Raw genomic sequence first — 18,107 nt, forward strand, 5'->3', positions numbered from 1 at the left:
TTGTACTCGCTAATAAACTATTATTACAATCAATACTGCCATTGTACCATTGTTATTATAGCGTACAATAACAAAACAGTACTTTCATATGGTCAACAAATCAGGTGTAACATAAAAATTCTGAATACCGCCCCGTATATTTATGTTATATTTATCGTTATCGTTGTTGTACAATGTTATTGCATTTGAGTGATATTTTGATCAGCACAATATCAATAGGTACTGTTTATAACGTGACAGCATGACAAAGGTCGTCATGCTATCCACTCTATCATGTTCGGTTATTATGCGGTATACCTATATTTACCGTTGTGTTGTTGTTGTTGTTGGATTTGCATACTCATGAGTCATGTGCGCACCATTTTTTTTTTTCGTTTTTTTAAACCGTACAATTCAAAATTGTACTTTTCTTTTTCTCCGTTCGCCTGTGTTTTGTGCCGCCATTACGGCAACGATACACGATAAGTATACATTTTATCTAAACCACCTGTTGTTGTATCCACCGTGACATTACGTCCAACTCAATCAACGTGCTGGTCGACATTGATGGTCGATCCTGTTGTGAAACAATCACACTCGAGTGAGTACACTTTTTGGTATCCGATCATCTGCCGCCGTACACAGACCTCCAAAATTGGCAAAAAATATAATACAATAAAATGCGGAACTATTTATAAACTAATAAAATTATTGTTTATTTTATTGTAACTCATAGTTAATAGAAAAACAAACGTTCGGCACACGATCTACTTCAGAACATAACTAAAAACTTTTAAACGTTTTTAGAATCTATCTGTAAAATATAAATTGTAAATCATCTCAAACAAAAAATGGACAATAAAATATTTACATACCGGACGTCGAAGGTTTCGTAGTTGAAAAATGTATTATTTAGATAATATCTCAAAATAGAAACAAAATGGAATAATATTAACAACATGTAAAACATTTTTTTCGTCGATATTTGCCCCGGTGAAAGGACCGGGAAGAAGTACCATAATATCATATTTTGGTCGCGAGCAATAAATTAATCATGTTACTAAAATAGCGTGACCTATTTGACCGTGTTATCGTACAAACAAAAATAATATAATAAGGTAATGTTACTACATGCTGCTAAATTTTTCGTAGTTTAAATTCAAATTTATTTTTTGCCAGTTTCGGAGGCCTTTTGCCCCAGTGTGCGTCGGTGTGGTTGCCTATTCACATAGCAATACGGCGCCACCCAGGTAGTGCACGTTCGGTTGCCTACTCTACGCCCATCCGGAAAACTTCTTAAATTTTTTCAATTTTTTTTTTAATTCGACCTCGAATGAGTTTCGTCTCGACTGAGTTTCTCTAGCACGTACAAATATGTTTAACTGCAAATATCGACAAAAAGTAGGTATTGACACTACCAATTCAAAGAAGTTAAAGTATATATTTTGTAGGTTACGATTTATATTGAAAATATAGAGTACCTAATACAGAGAAGATGTTACATAAAAATTTTGATTTAAACAAGATTGCGATTTTAAGTTCAGATACTGAAAAAAAAAAACCTATAAAGTCGCATATCTTCCCGGGTTCCTAACTAGTTTCAGTCAAAGTATGCTTTTTCCATTTTTTTTTTTTAAGTTTACGCTTTACCTTATTAAAAAAAAAATGGTAGAGTACGGATTATTGAGAAATTTGTATAATGTGTTATATGTCCCACTCAAGATTTTTAATCAGTCTGATTTTCAGACCTTAAACATCATTATTTACATTTTGACCTCTAGACATTTCATTCGTGTTTTTTACTCTTGAGTCTCAAAGTATCTGACACAGGACACACAAACATCAATTCTTCTACACTAAGTTAAGTAAGCCAAAGCCAAAGTAACTGGCACAGATTTTGATTTGGATTAGTATTTTTTTGGCTCAAAATTTGTTTCCGATTTTAGCGCCTCAGAATTAATGTCAATGAAATCTAAAATGCTAAATGTCTCGAAATTTGCCTAGTATTTACTGAACGCCTATATTATATCGCCCGCATTATTTTTACCTTACATACTAGTTGAACGGCCGCGTTAAATACATATACAAATGCACCAATCTCAATGTTTTTGTAATACTAGTTCAAACATCGTTTACAAATGTATAAATTATATACCTTATGAAAAACATCTAACAAAAACAATTGTATCACCTGTTTATATAATAATTTCTGCAGCCTTAAGTTGAGTTCGTCGACCACACGACGACCCGACACAACTGTGCTGGTTATTTTTCATTATTACTTTATTTTTCTGTACCCAACCTTCAGCAAATGTCCTAATATAAATTATTATACATTTTTTTAGCCTGCTAAAAGTTTGTTTATTTGTTCACAGAAAAATATCAGTATCTACGCTGTTTTTATACAGAAGGTAAAAACATTAATTTTGCACCATCATATTTTTGTTCATTTACGTTGACGAACCCAACAACACAACAAGATAACAGGTAGTAGTTAATTAAGCTATTAAAACATAAAAAATAGTTTTAAGAATACGCACGTTAGACATAATATTACCCATCTCAAATCAATATTATTCAATCTGCCACCAATACACAAAATGTATGATTCGGATAAAAAATTAATATTTTATAAATTTAACTACATATTACTATTGAAATTGACATTCAACTGTTATTTTTTTAGATATCTATTGAAAATGACTAACATTAAGCTACAAGTATTATGTTTGTTTATGTTGACTATTGGCATTTCCATAAACAATACAAAATGCGTAACGCAAGGATGTATACATATTTTAATAATTATTTATACAATTTTTTATTTTTACTTATAGATCTAATAATTTTAAGATATTATAATATAATTTATAACGTTTCTATGTAAATTAACTGACAAATAAAATATTAAGTTTGTCAATAGTTCTACCTAATTTATACGTCTTTATATATGTTTATTTTATATTTTACAAACTTACCATAATACTATTATTCCAGATTGCCACAGACAGATTTTCCTTACCAGTGAGTTTATTTTTTGTTTCAAGTTATTTAGGCAGTTTTCAATCATTATATCCCCACAGTCTCTTATGATCGCTTTAACCTCACTGCATATGGTTTTTTCTAAATATACGAAATTTGTTTTGTGTTTAGATCATATGATTTCTATTTTAAACGATGGTGAGTGTTTGTATAATTAATAATGTAGTATGTAATATACTATGAAGTTGGCCATTAATAAACTCGAATCTATTTACAAAATTGAAATTGTATCATCTTGTGTAGTCGAAACTTTGTCTGGCTTTTTTTTGGTCTAAAATAAACCATAATGCCTTTTACTCATAGAAAAAATTGTTTAAAATAAAAACAATACCTAGAAGCTTGTATAAATTAACCGAACAATTAATTGACATGGTCGAAACTTATTAAAACCTTTTTTTTTTTAAATATTGCCTAAAAAAAGCTTCTTAAACCAGACCTCTATCAATCCCCTTAATTCAAGGTGTCATTTTTAACATTCATAATATTTTGTTTTTGTGCTTTGATTACAGATGAAAAATACGAACTGGTTACACATCTCATAACTAAATACGAATATGGTATTATTATGTGAACATTTAATATTATTATTTGTTTTAACCTTTTTTACAATATATTATTAAACCGATAGATAATATTTACTTAGCTATTATTGTTTTGCACATAAATTTGTATTCAAGAGCAAAATAGTCACATTGCAAACAATATTAGTACATTTAATGGTTCAATAAAGTATGATGTCTACGGAACCGTTAAATTTGTATTAATTCATTAGCGTTAATTGCAACCCGTTAATATGCGTTAGTGTACACTATAGTTATTTTTTTTAAACAAATTATTTATATTTATTCCAGATGGAATAGCGGAATTCATTTACCCGTCAGGTAAACTATAATACGTTATTATAATACCATCAGGTGATTAAAATTTTTGTAAGGCGTGAATACTAATATGTAAATAAAATTGGCCTTTGTCGAACACTTAAATAAATAGCTTATGTGTCACCTCTTTAAATATAGTATATTTTTTAGGTGATGAAATATCGAGCGGCTTGCTTGCGAACGGTAATTTTTTAAATAATAATTAATAACAATTATATTAATGAAGTTAAGTTGTTATGTATTTTTTTCGATATTAATTGATTTAACGATTATTTGTTTCTATTAGTATTAGATTTGGATTTGAATGTTATTTTTGTAAATGATCAATTTTTTTCTTTTAAGTAGTTTTTAGTTAATCATTAATTTTTAAGGAACATGTATATATTTGTTTTTTTTTTGTTGTATAATAATTACATACGTTAGTATGTGAATAGTTATTAACGTTTAAATACTTCATAAACAAACTTGTAACTTGTACAATTTGAACGCTTTAAACTGACAAATAAACAAGTTTGATTGAAAACTGGTTCTCGGTGGCCATCATCTCTATTAAATTATTATTGCTCAAATGAGTTTTAATTATTTTAGCTAAAACAATTATGTTGTAAAAAATAATAAATAGGTAGGCCGAGACATTTTAAATGTAAAAACAAATTTTATTAGAAATTTGATGTTTTGATTACAGCTTCGATGTATTCAAAAATGTACTACAATGAAAGGGCAATACAAAGAAAATTGAGACAAATTCTAGGTAACTGTTCATATATTATGTCCAATAGAAAACTGTAGTCAAGACTTTTAATGTTTTAAGACTCTGGGTTACCTTAAATTACTGTTATTTTAGTAGCTTTAAGATAGCAAGGTTATTTTTATCTCATACAACTACTAAAATCTTTCTTTTTAGTTATAATTTAAAATTTAGTTATAATTGATATCTTCCCTAGTCACTCCACACATCCATCTTAGCATACTCATCTCCGCTCTCTTTCTCTGTTCAGTTTTCTTGTCTACTGCCCAACACTACAACCCAAATGCTTACTCTTTTAACAATTTTTTTTTTTTTTTTAGTTTTAAGGTCACAAAGATCTCCTCATTTTACTGGTAAGTATATGACATGCTATATTTTGTAATTGTCGCTATCCGAATATATTTGTGGAGACTTGTATACCTACTGTGTACTAGGAATGAAAAGTATAACCGGAATTATCAAATTTCTATTTTACAAATCAACCGGTTCTTCGGATTGGAATTTTATCCCCTTAAATTACATTATTATGTTAAATAAACAATATAAACGTTGGATGGTATACGTTTGATAACGGTGTTTTTAAAACTTATACTATTTTTTTTTTTTTTTTTGGCTTACATGCCCTGAAGGCCTTTTGCCGCTTTCACCACGTCCCCCAACAGTTCCCGATCATCCGCATCTTCAATTTTTGTTGTTCCCAAGCTTTCCAGATCTTTGTTTACTCTATCGAGCCATCGCTGACGGGGCCTTCCTCTTTCCGTTGGGTTTATTGATTAGTACTTTATGAATTAGCTTATCCTTTGCCCTCCATACATGGCCAGCCCACTCTAGCCTTTTAGCTTTCAGACATGCTTGTATGGTTGGTTCATTGAAAACGCTCTCAGTGTGCTCATTTTTTCTTCTTTCATAACTTCCTGACTCCGGGTTTAGCATGGGACCATATATCTTTCTCGATATTTTCCTCTCGGATATTAGAAGTTTTAGTTCATCGCCTCTTGTTGTCGACCAGGTCTCACAAGCGTACATCGCAATAGGGCGTAGGTAGGCTATACACAGCTTCGTTTTAGTTTTTCTTGATAGTAATCTTGATGACAACATGCTTCTCATTGTGTGATATCCTCTATTTGCCGAACCAAGTCTCAGCCCAACTTCATTGTGCGTGTCATTTCTTTGGTTTATATTAACCCCCGAATATTTAAAATCTTCAACTTGTTCAAATAAATGTTGTCCAATCCCGAGACTTTGCATAATTGTCAGCTTTCTCGTAACAATCATATACTTTGTTTTAAATTCATTAACTCGGAGTCCTATTTTTTCACTATTTTTCAACAAATTAAGAGTACTTGTTGTTAACTCAGCTTTAGATTCTCCGAGGATAACGATGTCATCAGCGTATGCCAACAAAGTATTCCCTGCAAGCATCTCCATTTCCCTACATTTTTGCGTTTCTCTAATTACTCTTTCCAAGGCTAGGTTAAAAAGTGTAGGAGAAAGCGCATCCCCTTGTCTTAGTCCATTACTAACCTCAAACTGTGTTGACGTCTCTCCTAGGTAAGGTTTTACCTAATACAACTACTAAAAACTTTCTTTTTAGTTATAATTTGAAATTATAATTTATATCTTCCCTAGTCACTCCACACATCCATCTTAGCATACTCATCTCCGCTCTCTTTCTCTGTTCAGTTCTCTTATCTACTGCCCAACATTACAACCCAAATGTTTACTTTTTTAACATTTTTTTTTTTATTATTATAGGGTTACAAAGCTTGCCTCGTTTTACTGGTAAGTATATTGAATGCTATATTTTGTAATTGTCGCTATCCGAATATATTTGTGGAGACTTGTATACCTACTGTGTACTAGGAATGAAAATTATAACCGGAATTATCAAATTTCTATTTTACAAATCAACCGGTTCTTCGGATTGGAATTTTATCCCCTTAAATTATATTATTATGTTAAATAAACAATATAAACGTAGGATGGTATACATTTGATAACGGTGTTAAAAACTTTTACTATAAATTATATAATAATTTATCATAATGTGTCTAATATGTATGGTATTATAGGCGAAGTTCCCTATGACTCGGAGAGAGCGATAAGAAGAAATCATTTAAATTCAACATTCCGTTATATTCTCAATGACAGATTGAGTAAGCGTTTTTATAATATTAATTGCTACTGTTAAAATGCTTAGAACTAAAATATAGTTGTACAGTTATCCTTCTTCATACCCAAACATTGCTATATAACTCAACTTATGCGTAATTGGTATAATATGTAAACACCAACAAAAATTGTTTTAATATAAAAATATTGGAAAAAGGCTTTTGAATGAGTGTAGAAACATGTTTTTTATTTTAATTGAAAAATCAGGTTTAAGGGCCCCGACTCTGAAGTCTAGCCGCCCTATTATTCAGTTTTTATTACTTCGTTATAAATGTATAAAATTTAATAATTTTTTCTTCTATTCAATTATGTTATAATGTTACAGAAGACGATCGAATGTGCGTGGAAAACAACATTAAATGTGTATTGGTCGGGTTAATCAAGTTCACGCTAAATTATCAGTTGAAAAACAAAGCAGAATGTAATGATAACGGTACTTGCATTATAATTCCGTTAGTATGGCTTAGGGACAGTGGCAACGCTGTTAGAGACTTGCCACCAGTGGAGTTATTTCGAGATGTCTATGACACCACACAAGGATATAAAACATTATTCCAATCAGAGCAAGGAGAACTCATACCTTGGGAAAGCAAAACACAAGAAGTGCCAGGTGCAGGTCCGTCAAACGAGGAGTAAATTTAATTGAATGTTTATGTTGCTCGTATGTTAGTTTAAATTATTGTTTTATCTACTATACGTTTTGATATCAATAAAATGATATTCATTAATAAACTATAACAATCAATACTGTCATTGTATATTTATTAATAGCATTAACACTACCACAGCAAGGGCGGATAAAGGAAAGAAGTTAGAAATCAATAGAAATAAGAAATTACAAATTAACAGTCTAAGACATTTTAACATAACTCATTTGACACATGTCCGCGTGAGATTCGATTTGACGTTACCCCAAATTAAGATGATGAAAAAGAAATATTACACTCCACTATTTGTGTTTTTAATTATTTATCTACCAACACCAAAAGTTCAAAAAAATTTGATCTAAAACATTAAAATAAGTGTTAAGAAGAGGTCATCATGTTATAGCCCATCTGACTTATTGAAAATTGTCTAAAATTATGAAACAAACGACCCATGTAAAACATTATTGGTTTTTATCATACAATGATATTTTAAGGTCATTGTAATTTTTTTCCATTTTGGTAACAATATTTTGGGAGGTGTGATTTTAAAGTGTCTTACAGCAGCCTCTATATTCATTATATTGGAGGACGTCCAATGAAGAATTAAAATATTGTTTTAAATCTAAAACAGTTTTATTATTAGGAACATATCTACTGTTATAAGTAGAAACATAATTTTTTTTTCGAGCAAGCACATAGCCTTAACGCGTTAGAAAAAAAGGTGTAAAAAAAAAAGATACCGCTTTGCTGTGTTAATATTATGAGTTAACACATTTTGGTTGAACGCTAAGTTTTATTGACAAAGTGCGTACCTATACAGGACGCTTCAATAAATCTAGAGGCCCCTTAAGGTGAGGTTAGATTGGGTTGTTTATTATTATTTTCTTAGCTAATGGTATTATCACTATTATTTAAAATAATATCTACAGTCTGTAATTACTGCAATTTTTTTTAAATTGTTATTTTATTTTTCTGTATCCAATTTTTTTTTATAAAATATTCCGATAAGATGTAATGTAACTGTTTTATAAATTACTACGCACGTCATGTTTGTACAGAAGGTACATTCCCAAGGCATAAGCGTCATTTTAAATTAAAGGTAGCTCACAGCACTGACACTTGTTTTCCATTTTAGTAACGTATACAAATCCAACAACACGACAAGCTAACAGGTATTATGAGTAGTTAAACTGTTTAAAAAAAAAGGCTTTCAAATACACTAGTTCGAAATATCATCCAAAATCAGGATTTTGCAATCCAATTTCTATCTAAAATCTATATTTTGTGAAATAAATATTTTATTCATTAAACTTTTTTTTTTTAGATATCGATTGAAAATGACTAACAATAAGCTACACGTTTTTTGTTTGTTTGTGTTAACTATTTGCATTGTTATAAACAATACAATATGCGCAAAAACCGAAGAAGGTAAATTTAAAAATTTAATAATTTGTATTACATTTTTCATAATTATAGTTATTGAACTAATGGTTTTATGATATTATAAGTTACACAAGCTATTATTTAAAACATTTCTACATAATTTAACCGTCAAATATGAGGCGCTCAGAAACCAAACCGATTAACTCCATTTTTTTCCCATTTGCAAATAATAGCATGGTTGGATTACAAAAGAGTATAATTTTCAGCGGCCAAGATAAATAACTCCATAGTTGAATGTTTCACCACTAGAGTGCGCTAAATACACTGGCAATTGTACTTACATACTTGGTTCAAATAACTTTAACTGCCTGTCCTGAAAAATTTTATTTTATGGAGTTAAGACATAGAGTTGACATCTGAGCTCCTCATATAATATTAACATTGCCAATAAGTGTAATTCATATTTCTTGTGTTAATTTCATATTTTACATACAAATGATTTTACAATCATTTCAGACTGCATCCATTTGATTTCCCGTAACAGTGAGTTCATTTTTATATTTAATTATTTGAGCAGTTGGTAACGTTACGCCAAAATAAGTAACTAATTGACTGTTCAATTATGTCATTATCGAATTGTGTTTTGACCTTTATTTTTCTTCATTTCACATCTAAACAATTTTTTTTAGCAAATTTAAATAATAATAATAATCTTGTTGCTTAGTTATTGTGCTACTTAAGTATCGCAATTTAGTGTCGTTTTCGGGCTGGGGGCCAAGGCTAAAATATTTTCCATGCTAAAATGAATATTATTCAGTTATAATTAAAGTAAAGTGACTTTTGTGTGAATGAAACTAATATTTTAACAATGGTGCTAAAAAATGCTTTTATAATGTAATATAGTATAAATAAATAATATACCTATTCGGTTAAATCCAGATGTCTTCAAAAAAAAAAAAAAAGTACAAAAGAATAATTTACTAACAATAGTGTAATAATTTCACAGTATTACAGTCTTCCAATACTAAAACATTTATTATGTTTATTATGTAAAATTCGTTTTGTTTTTAGGCTATAGATTTTTTAAATTGAATGATGGTGAGTTTTTCTATAATTATTAATATAGTATAATGTAATTTAAAAAAAAATAATAATAACTTTACCAAAAGTATGAAGTTGTGCATTAATAATAATCTAAAAAAACAAGGTCAGTCTAAATGACACCATTTCTGTAAATGGTGTAAGATTCTGTAATCTTAAGTAAACATGTTTAGTATTTCCAGGTACTAAAAAAAAATGTCTTTCATTATTAGTATTCAGTTAAAACTCCGTTCTGTAACGTTAAATTTATAATTGATTTTCCGTATAATTTATTTTAATACATTGATTGGTTTTGGTTATTTAAAGGTGAATTTTAAAAATGGAAATTCTTTTGCGAATAGAAAATGACGGTTAGAAAATAATATAGTTTTTGATGTGGATTTACTGTAATTTCTTTTATTAGTTCACTTTGTCAGTTTACGGGTTATCACGGTTACTAGGTGACATATGATAAAGATGTGATAACGATTACTGTCTAAAATTACTTGGGAAATAATACAGTATTTGTATTTTAAAAATTAAAACAGTTAAAAAATAATGTACAAATACTACTGGTAACATATAACTGAATAAATTCATATTATACATTTTTAGCTTCGATGCAAAGCGAGAAGGTATTGGTTTTACTCTGATGTGTGTTTTTTTTTTATCTGTATACACTGTAACTTATTTAATACTGGACCAATTCCTTCGAATAGCAACCCTGTAAATCACAAATTTCATCTAGTTGGTACTTTGGGGGAGGTAACAAGTCGGTGTACCAGATGTGAGAAACGAACAAACTTTAAAAACTGTCAGTTGGTAACGTCTACCCGTGTTAGGTTAGGTTAGGACCCAATGGTCGGTATCATAATATTGTATTTATTACATGATATCACGGACGACTAAATCGTGTAACTGATTATAGTAGATACACGATTTGCTGGGAAAAAACCTATTCGTGTACTTATTAAGACACTTAATGATTCTGACACGACAAAACCACTGTCGTTATCTCGTTATTTTAACGCACGCGTTATATTACTGTACCGAAGGTCAATTATGAGTATATAAGGTCCAACTACCTGCAAATTATGAAGAGGACTGTTGTTTTTTGGATTCAGATTAAGTGTTGGTTTTTATGCAGTATACCGCCCCAAAAAGTATTTTATATTACACAATTTTTTTAAAGGAACACTAATGTTTTGCATATTGTTAATAATCTGCTTCGTGATAGTTTTAGTTTTTTAGTTTATCAACTTGTAGTTCTAATTTTGTATAAAATATTTCATTTTTACTATGTTCAAATTAAAATATATTTTAATAACAACTAAGTCATGAATGATAATACTTTATTTTATGACTATATCAAATCTCGCGAACATTTAACATTATGATACTGCTCCTATACTATTATTAAAAAAACCCAATTTTTAAAATCTCCATAAAAAGTTATTGTTAAATAACAGGCAACAGCCGCCCGCTAGTGGCTATAAACGTTAGTAATATTTAACTAATACGTAATATATGTAGGTAAAATTTATCCATTTCTCCATCACAGTACCAGTATACGATGTAATTTTAATTTAAATGTAAGAAACTCAACTTTTCTTTAGAAAAAAACAAGAAATTAATATACAGGGTGGGCCAATAAAAAGGCGATTTTCTAATGTATTTAAATGGGAAAACCCGTTTCACTACCCCACCCTTTACATTTTAAGGATCTATGAAAAGGTTTTTTTAGTTCCATTTTATTTTATACATTGTCAATCTAGTAAAATAGAAGTATAATATAGCTTTGAAATAATATAATCTGTGAAGTATAAATAGTTTGTGTTAGATTGCTTTAATGGAAGTATATAATACATAAATATTAATTTTATTGAGAACAAGCGATTATAATTTAACTATGGAGTACAAACGATTGAAACATGAATCGTCGACCATTCCAACAACATTTAACAAGACATTGTATATGTGTTATTTGGTCCACTAAGTTTTTGCAAAAAAAAAACCAGTACAGTGGGGTCGGGGCATAGTGGGGACGGGGAGGTCACAGGTTTACAGGAATTTTTAAATCTGAAAGTGATAAAATAACTTTCGAAAAAACGCTTCGATGCAAATCGGTAGTTAGTATTTTCAAGCCAGTACAGTCCAAACCAAGCACAGTATAAACCAGCAAAGTTAGAAAGTTTTAAATTAAGGTTCTGTATTTACAAATGAGCATCAAAGCGTTAATTTGAAAGTGATTTTATCCGAGAGGACTAGTACAGTAGAGTATAGGCATAATGTAATCAAAGCAACGAGGAAACGGAGAGGTCTACAGGGTCACACGGGTCTACAGGAATTATTTTAAACAAAAGTGATAAAATTGAACAAAATCACTTTTAAATTAACACTTTGATGCTTATTTGTAAATGCAGAACCTTAGTTTAAAACTTTCTAACTTTGCTGGTTTATACTGTGCTTGGTTTTTCATGATTTATAAGTCACGTTAGTGGTGAAAAGTGTCTTTACTATCAATATACATAACACACCCTTGTTAGACCACTGCAAACTTCTTCAGACTCCTCTAAAATTATTGACTGGGATCTACCCATCTTGTCTTAATGTTTAATTAGATGTTCAATAATAATTATTAAAGTTTATTTAACGAAATCAATCATAAATTGTTTTATGTACATGCATTTCAGATCAAAAAATCGATTTGCTAGAATATCTCTTGCCCACATTCGGATATGGTATTATTATTTGTACATTATTATATTTTTTTAAAGTGCAACACAATACTAATAGTAGGGTATTATTTGTCATTGGTTACTGAATATTTTCTTTGTACTATAAAATAAGACCAATATTATATGGTGCCTAAGAAACAGTTAAATTCTGCCCATATGTACTATACCTTTTTTTAACCAACAAATGTTTTGTATTTTATTTCAGAGGGATTAATTGGAATCATTCACCCGCCAGGTAAACTATAATAGGTTTTATATCAACAGGCGATACCGCTTATGTTGTTAAGATAAAAGTTTTTTTTCAGTTATGTAATTTCAATTTTAGTTAGTTTAAATAATGCATAGGTCGTCAATAGTTTTTGTGTATTTTCTGTAGTGCTAACGTGTATTTGAATGTTTTTATTTTATTATTACTGTTCAGTTATAACTAAAAATCTATTCAAAGGTCGCCACATGACCGTAATTTTAATTATTAATACTAGAGATAAAGTTTTACCATAAATTGTATTTCTTCTAAATGTTTTGGTTTTCCAATGAATATGGCAAACTGGTAGATTTGTATCAAAGCAAATTTGCTGCACCAATAGATGTATTTTTCAATTATTATTTTGCTAAAAGAGGCCTTAAATAAATAGGGGATGCGGCGCTTCTTTAAATATTATTTTTTTTATAGATATTGAGTTGTTGGGAGTCTTGAATGAAAACGGTAATATTTTTGATAACTATAAATAAGTACTGTATTAATGAAGTTTATTTGTGACATAATTTTTTCGATATTAATTCATTTAACGATTTAAAGTTATTTCATTTTTTTTTACCTAGCTTCGAAAAAACATATATATATTAAGATAGATAATAATTTTAAAATATCACCATTGTATACATTTTTTTTTATAAGACAACGGTCTTAACTTTAAACAAATTTCTAATAAAATGTTATTATTTCAGTTATTCATTTTTTTCTTTTTAGTTGTATAAAAAAAAATATTATCATTCAATTTTATATTAATTTAAAACTCGTTATCGGTGACCAATCATTATTTAATTTAATTAATCTTACCTAAATAAGAGATAATTATTTTAGCAAAAAAATAAACTTCAAGTAATAATAAATAGTTAGGCCGTGAAATTTTACATAATATTTTAATAACAAATTTTAATGGAAATTAAATATTTTTATTATAGAGTTAGCTTCAGAATATCAAAAAATATACGACAGAGAAATGACAATTCGAGCGGAATTAATAAGAATCTCTAGTAACTAAGTTTCATTATTCTAGCAAAATATATTTGTTTATTTATAATACTTGTCGACTTATCTTAACTTTAAAATATAACTTGTCTTTAAGTACAACATACAAGACTCGACAAGCGTATTTATATCTCTTGCAACTACTAAGAACTTTATGAATGGTTATAATTTAAAACGATAATTAAATTTTAATTTTATATCAAATCTGATGTACACACCTTTTTTAAATGCCTAGTTTAAAATTATTGTTGTTTTATTACAGATGTGCTAAATTATGAATTTCCTCGTAAGTATAGCACATGTTATATTTTGTAATAGTTACTATCCGTAAGTTTTATTCGAGACTAGGGCACCTACTACTATGTACTAGTAATAGAAATAATATCTGGATTTATCAAATTCAAATTAATAAACGTTATAATGGTTTACGTTTAATAATGGTGGTATAAAACGTTTACTATAAATGTTTTAGTTATTATCTGAAAATTCAATTATAATTTGTCAAATTGGATTTCAGTATCATGCATACTGTTTACAATGTGCACTATAAAATAGTATCTATACGGGTAAATAAATATTTTAAATAATTGTGTTCTCCAAAGCATTTAAGGTATATTTTGCGTAAACATTACAGTTGTACAATTTACTTAAAATAGACTATATTAGTAATGATCGATTATTGAAAAAGCTGAAAACTCTTATCCATAATTTACATATTACATAATGTGTATGATATTATAGCCGACAAGACTTATGCCATCGAGATAAAGGCAAGAAGAAATATTTTTAATTCAACATTTCGCTATGTTCTTCATGACAGATTAAGTAAGTATTTTTATAATATTTATTGCTACTTTTCAAATGCATATTAGAGAAAAACATAAAAAATGATTCAATGTTTTTCTGTGGAGTGGATAAATTTACTGTGTGTGTGTGTGTCTTTTTTATTATTATTTCTTGTCATTAATTTATATTATTTCACGATTGGTTTCAGAAGACGCCCAAATGTGCGTGAATGACGAAGGCAAAAAATGTTTATTGGTCGGGTTAATCAAGCGTACACTAAATTATCGGTTAATAAATAAACAAGAATGTACTGATGACGGAAATTGTGTTGTAACTTCACATCAGTTTCTTACCAACTTGTCAGGATTACCTGACAGAAGAATGTTGTATATGGAACCACCTGCGGTGGAGATATATCGAGATCAATTAGACACCAATGGAAGCTGTTATAAAACATTATTCAGTGGCCCAGACGGAGTACTCATACCTTGGACAGACAATACACAAGTAGAATCAAGCTCCTCAGACGACGAGTAAATTTAATTGCATATTGATGTTACTATTGTATTTTAGTTGAAATCATCGTTTTATTAACTAAATGTTTCAATATCATTAGAACTATATTAACTAATAAACTATTATAATCAATACTTTAATTGTATAATTATTAAGTCATAAAAGAGCAAAACACTAGCACAGCAAGAACTGATTAAGGGTTGGGGGGCGTCACCGTTTAATAAATTCTTTAATCAAATTTTTGCCAAGGCGTTGAATAGATATCACAATTTTTTATACTTCAGAAAAAACACGTGTTTTTTAAATTAATTGTGACAATGATCAGTACCTCTTAGTCCTTTGAAACTCTATCACAACCAGCGGACTAACCCACACTAGAAAGATAATATTAGCCAATACCTCCTAATAGGATTATTAGTCAATATAAGTGACTATATCTAATTATGATTAAAGCTGTACTAGTGGTTATATCTGTAATATACAACCTTAGAGATCAATGACTATATCCAAAAATAGATCACTTATAGTTGCCCTAATGGATCTGTATAGAATTAAGCAGTAAGACGATTACTGAATTACTGAATTAGCGTTATTGGTGTACAGGTCAACATCAAATAAATACTGTACATTTTAATGCTTAATTTATTTTCTAATGGATATATTTTACTACATACCACTATATAGTTATAATTTATAATGTATGTTTTAAACTAAAATAATAATAATAGGCTCGTTGTCGCATTTAAAATTATGTTCATCAATTATATATATTTTTACCATACTATACAAAGTCGCAGAGCAGCATCTGATTTTATCACTATCAGTTATAATAAATTTAAAAAACCTGCATCTGTTATAAACTATTTACTCGGCTAAAGAATATTAATTTGTTTAAATAAATAAATGCAGACAATGGAGGAAATGGGCGACATTTTATATTAAAAGATTGCTGTCTTTTAATATTTTACACGACATTTATTGTTCATTTTAGTAACGTATACGAATCTGACAATACGTCAAGTTAACAGGTAATATGAGTATTTAAGCTATTAAAAAAAAATCGTTTTTAAATACACTAATTAGAAATATTATCTCAAATCAGAGTTTTGCAATCGGATTAATCGAAATCAGCAAGCAGAGTTGTGGGCATTATTTGGATAAATTTTTATCTAAATAGTTTTTTTTTATTCGAATGACCGTCGAGTAATTGTTTTCATTCGAGTAATTATTATTCAATTTAATAAAATAAAAATTATGATTAAATAGTTCATTCGAATATTTTATTTTTCTTAGGCTATTCGCTTCGATGCAAATCTGTAGTTAGTATTTTTAAGCCAGTACAGTCCAAACCAAGCACAGTATAACCAGCAAAGGTAAAAAAGTAATTAAATTGAGCTGCTGTATTTACAAATAAGCATAAAAGTGTTTATTTGAAAGTGATTTTATTCAATTTTATCACATTCATTTATAATAATTCCTGTAGACCTGTGACCTCTCCGTCCCCTCGTTGCTTTGATTCCATTATGCCTATACTCTACTGTACTAGTCCTCTCGGATAAAATCACTTTCAAATGAACACTTTGATGCTTATTTGTAAATACAGCAGCTCAATTTAATACTTTCTAACTTTGCTGGTTATACTGTGCTTGGTTTGGACTGTACTGGCTTAAAATTACTAACTACCGATTTGCATCGAAGCGTTTTTTCAAAAGTGATTTTATCACTTTCAAATTTAAAAATTCTTGTAAGCCTGTGACCTCCCCGTCCCTACTATGCCCCGACCTCACTGTACTGGTTATTGTAGTTTAGCATTATTCAGAATATATAATTATACACCACAGGCCACATGATATATTATTTAACAATCCATCTTTCGATAGTCAATCAACGTGTGGAAATGAGCTCATACTGTGAGCTATGTCACATTGTATAAGTTTAGGAGACATAAACAAATAAATTATACGACCATTACGGATTAGATAGAACTATTTTCAATTGACTAATACTACTGCAGAAATTTGTTAAAATAACTTTAAAACCCGGAAACCCTAGACATGATTAAATAGGTTTCTGCTTTAATATATTAACAGTATGTGGTCTGTTAGAGTCAAGACTTTGCCTGTTGAACTGGATTCAGCTTGGCTGAAATCATTTTTTCTATGCGACCAATGTGGCTCAACATAGTGATTGACCACAGCTCAGAATTTTATGAGTGTGTTTTCTTCATTTTGTTGCACACTAATGTAAATCACACAGAACAGAACAGCTTAAAAAAAAAAAAAAACCCAATGTGTGTGTACTCGGATTGAAGACGCGCGTTGAAAGTGAAACTTCTTTTCGGTATTTTTTGTGTTTTACACAAAGATTTTAGAACAATTTAATCTTTTTATCTGTATAGTTCACAGTTAATATATACTAGCATTGATATGGTCGAAATTTATTAAAACTACTTTTTTCTTAAATATTGCTTACACAAAACGTTTTAAAACCCTTCCTCATATATTTATTATATTTACCTATATAAGAAATCTAACACAAGAGTTGACTTTGCATCGACATATTTTTATAAAGATTTTCATCGGTTTTCTTCAAAACTAACTAAATAAAAATCCGGAGTTAACGTATTTTTATAATGAAAAAAACCGAAAAACTTGGAATTTAGTATATAACCTGTTATATATAATCACAAAATAAATATCTTTTTTGGCGCAAAGAAATGATCAAGTATGGTCTCTCAATAATCGCATGTTGGAAAAGATTCCAAGTAGCTCATCACCAAAGTCTATTCGAAAAAAAAACATTTTGGAAAGCCAACGTTAAGATGGAAACATTGTGTTAATAAAAAACATGACGTGTCGGTGAAGTCGAATACCGATGTAAGGAAGC

The 18,107-nt window shown here is 29.2% G+C and overlaps 2 protein-coding genes across 11 annotated transcripts; both read left to right on the top strand.

The window, feature by feature from the left end:
• The first annotated feature begins 455 nt into the window (after positions 1-455).
• On the top strand, positions 456-7,502 carry LOC126847023 (uncharacterized). 5 transcript variants are annotated; one of them, XM_050586979.1, is made up of 13 exons: positions 456-580; positions 2,355-2,466; positions 2,666-2,766; positions 2,977-3,003; positions 3,133-3,159; positions 3,531-3,578; positions 3,873-3,902; positions 4,050-4,082; positions 4,585-4,650; positions 4,968-5,000; positions 6,403-6,429; positions 6,720-6,803; positions 7,148-7,502. In XM_050586979.1, exons 1-13 carry the CDS (start codon positions 547-549, stop codon positions 7,453-7,455), a joined length of 930 nt encoding a protein of 309 aa, XP_050442936.1. In that variant the 5' UTR covers positions 456-546; the 3' UTR covers positions 7,456-7,502. The 5 variants fall into 5 exon arrangements, with proteins under 5 accessions (XP_050442936.1, XP_050442934.1, XP_050442937.1 ...); XM_050586977.1 differs by having other exon boundaries at positions 461-580; positions 7,145-7,502; XM_050586980.1 differs by lacking the exon at positions 456-580 and adding an exon at positions 1,073-1,097 and having other exon boundaries at positions 7,145-7,502.
• Positions 7,503-8,501: 999 nt separating this feature from the next.
• LOC126847024 (uncharacterized) lies at positions 8,502-15,361 on the top strand. 6 transcript variants are annotated; one of them, XM_050586983.1, is made up of 11 exons: positions 8,502-8,638; positions 8,791-8,894; positions 9,366-9,392; positions 9,921-9,947; positions 12,623-12,670; positions 12,873-12,902; positions 13,341-13,373; positions 13,853-13,924; positions 14,182-14,205; positions 14,661-14,744; positions 14,914-15,361. In XM_050586983.1, exons 2-11 carry the CDS (start codon positions 8,804-8,806, stop codon positions 15,240-15,242), a joined length of 765 nt encoding a protein of 254 aa, XP_050442940.1. In that variant the 5' UTR covers positions 8,502-8,638; positions 8,791-8,803; the 3' UTR covers positions 15,243-15,361. The 6 variants fall into 6 exon arrangements, with proteins under 6 accessions (XP_050442940.1, XP_050442942.1, XP_050442941.1 ...); XM_050586985.1 differs by lacking the exon at positions 13,853-13,924; XM_050586984.1 differs by lacking the exon at positions 12,623-12,670.
• The last annotated feature ends 2,746 nt before the right edge of the window (positions 15,362-18,107 follow it).

This window comes from Adelges cooleyi, unplaced genomic scaffold (assembly GCF_023614345.1).
Source record: "Adelges cooleyi isolate 19-005CV unplaced genomic scaffold, UGA_ACOO_1.1 ACOO_flye_CR_arks_rails_tigmint_CR_PRNA_9, whole genome shotgun sequence".
Taxonomy (NCBI): domain Eukaryota; kingdom Metazoa; phylum Arthropoda; class Insecta; order Hemiptera; family Adelgidae; genus Adelges; species Adelges cooleyi.

Excerpts from the sequence above, each read along its gene's own strand:
- LOC126847024 (XM_050586983.1), top strand. The coding sequence starts at position 8,804 with ATGACTAACAATAAGCTACACGTTTTTTGTTTGTTTGTGTTAACTATT. Across the intron at positions 9,948-12,622 it reads ATTTTTTAAATTGAATGATG|ATCAAAAAATCGATTTGCTA; the intron begins GTGAGTTTTTCT and ends CATGCATTTCAG. Across the intron at positions 12,671-12,872 it reads CTTGCCCACATTCGGATATG|AGGGATTAATTGGAATCATT; the intron begins GTATTATTATTT and ends ATTTTATTTCAG.
- LOC126847023 (XM_050586977.1), top strand. The coding sequence starts at position 547 with ATGGTCGATCCTGTTGTGAAACAATCACACTCGA. Across the intron at positions 3,160-3,530 it reads GATTTCTATTTTAAACGATG|ATGAAAAATACGAACTGGTT; the intron begins GTGAGTGTTTGT and ends CTTTGATTACAG. Across the intron at positions 5,001-6,402 it reads AAGATCTCCTCATTTTACTG|GGTTACAAAGCTTGCCTCGT; the intron begins GTAAGTATATGA and ends TTATTATTATAG.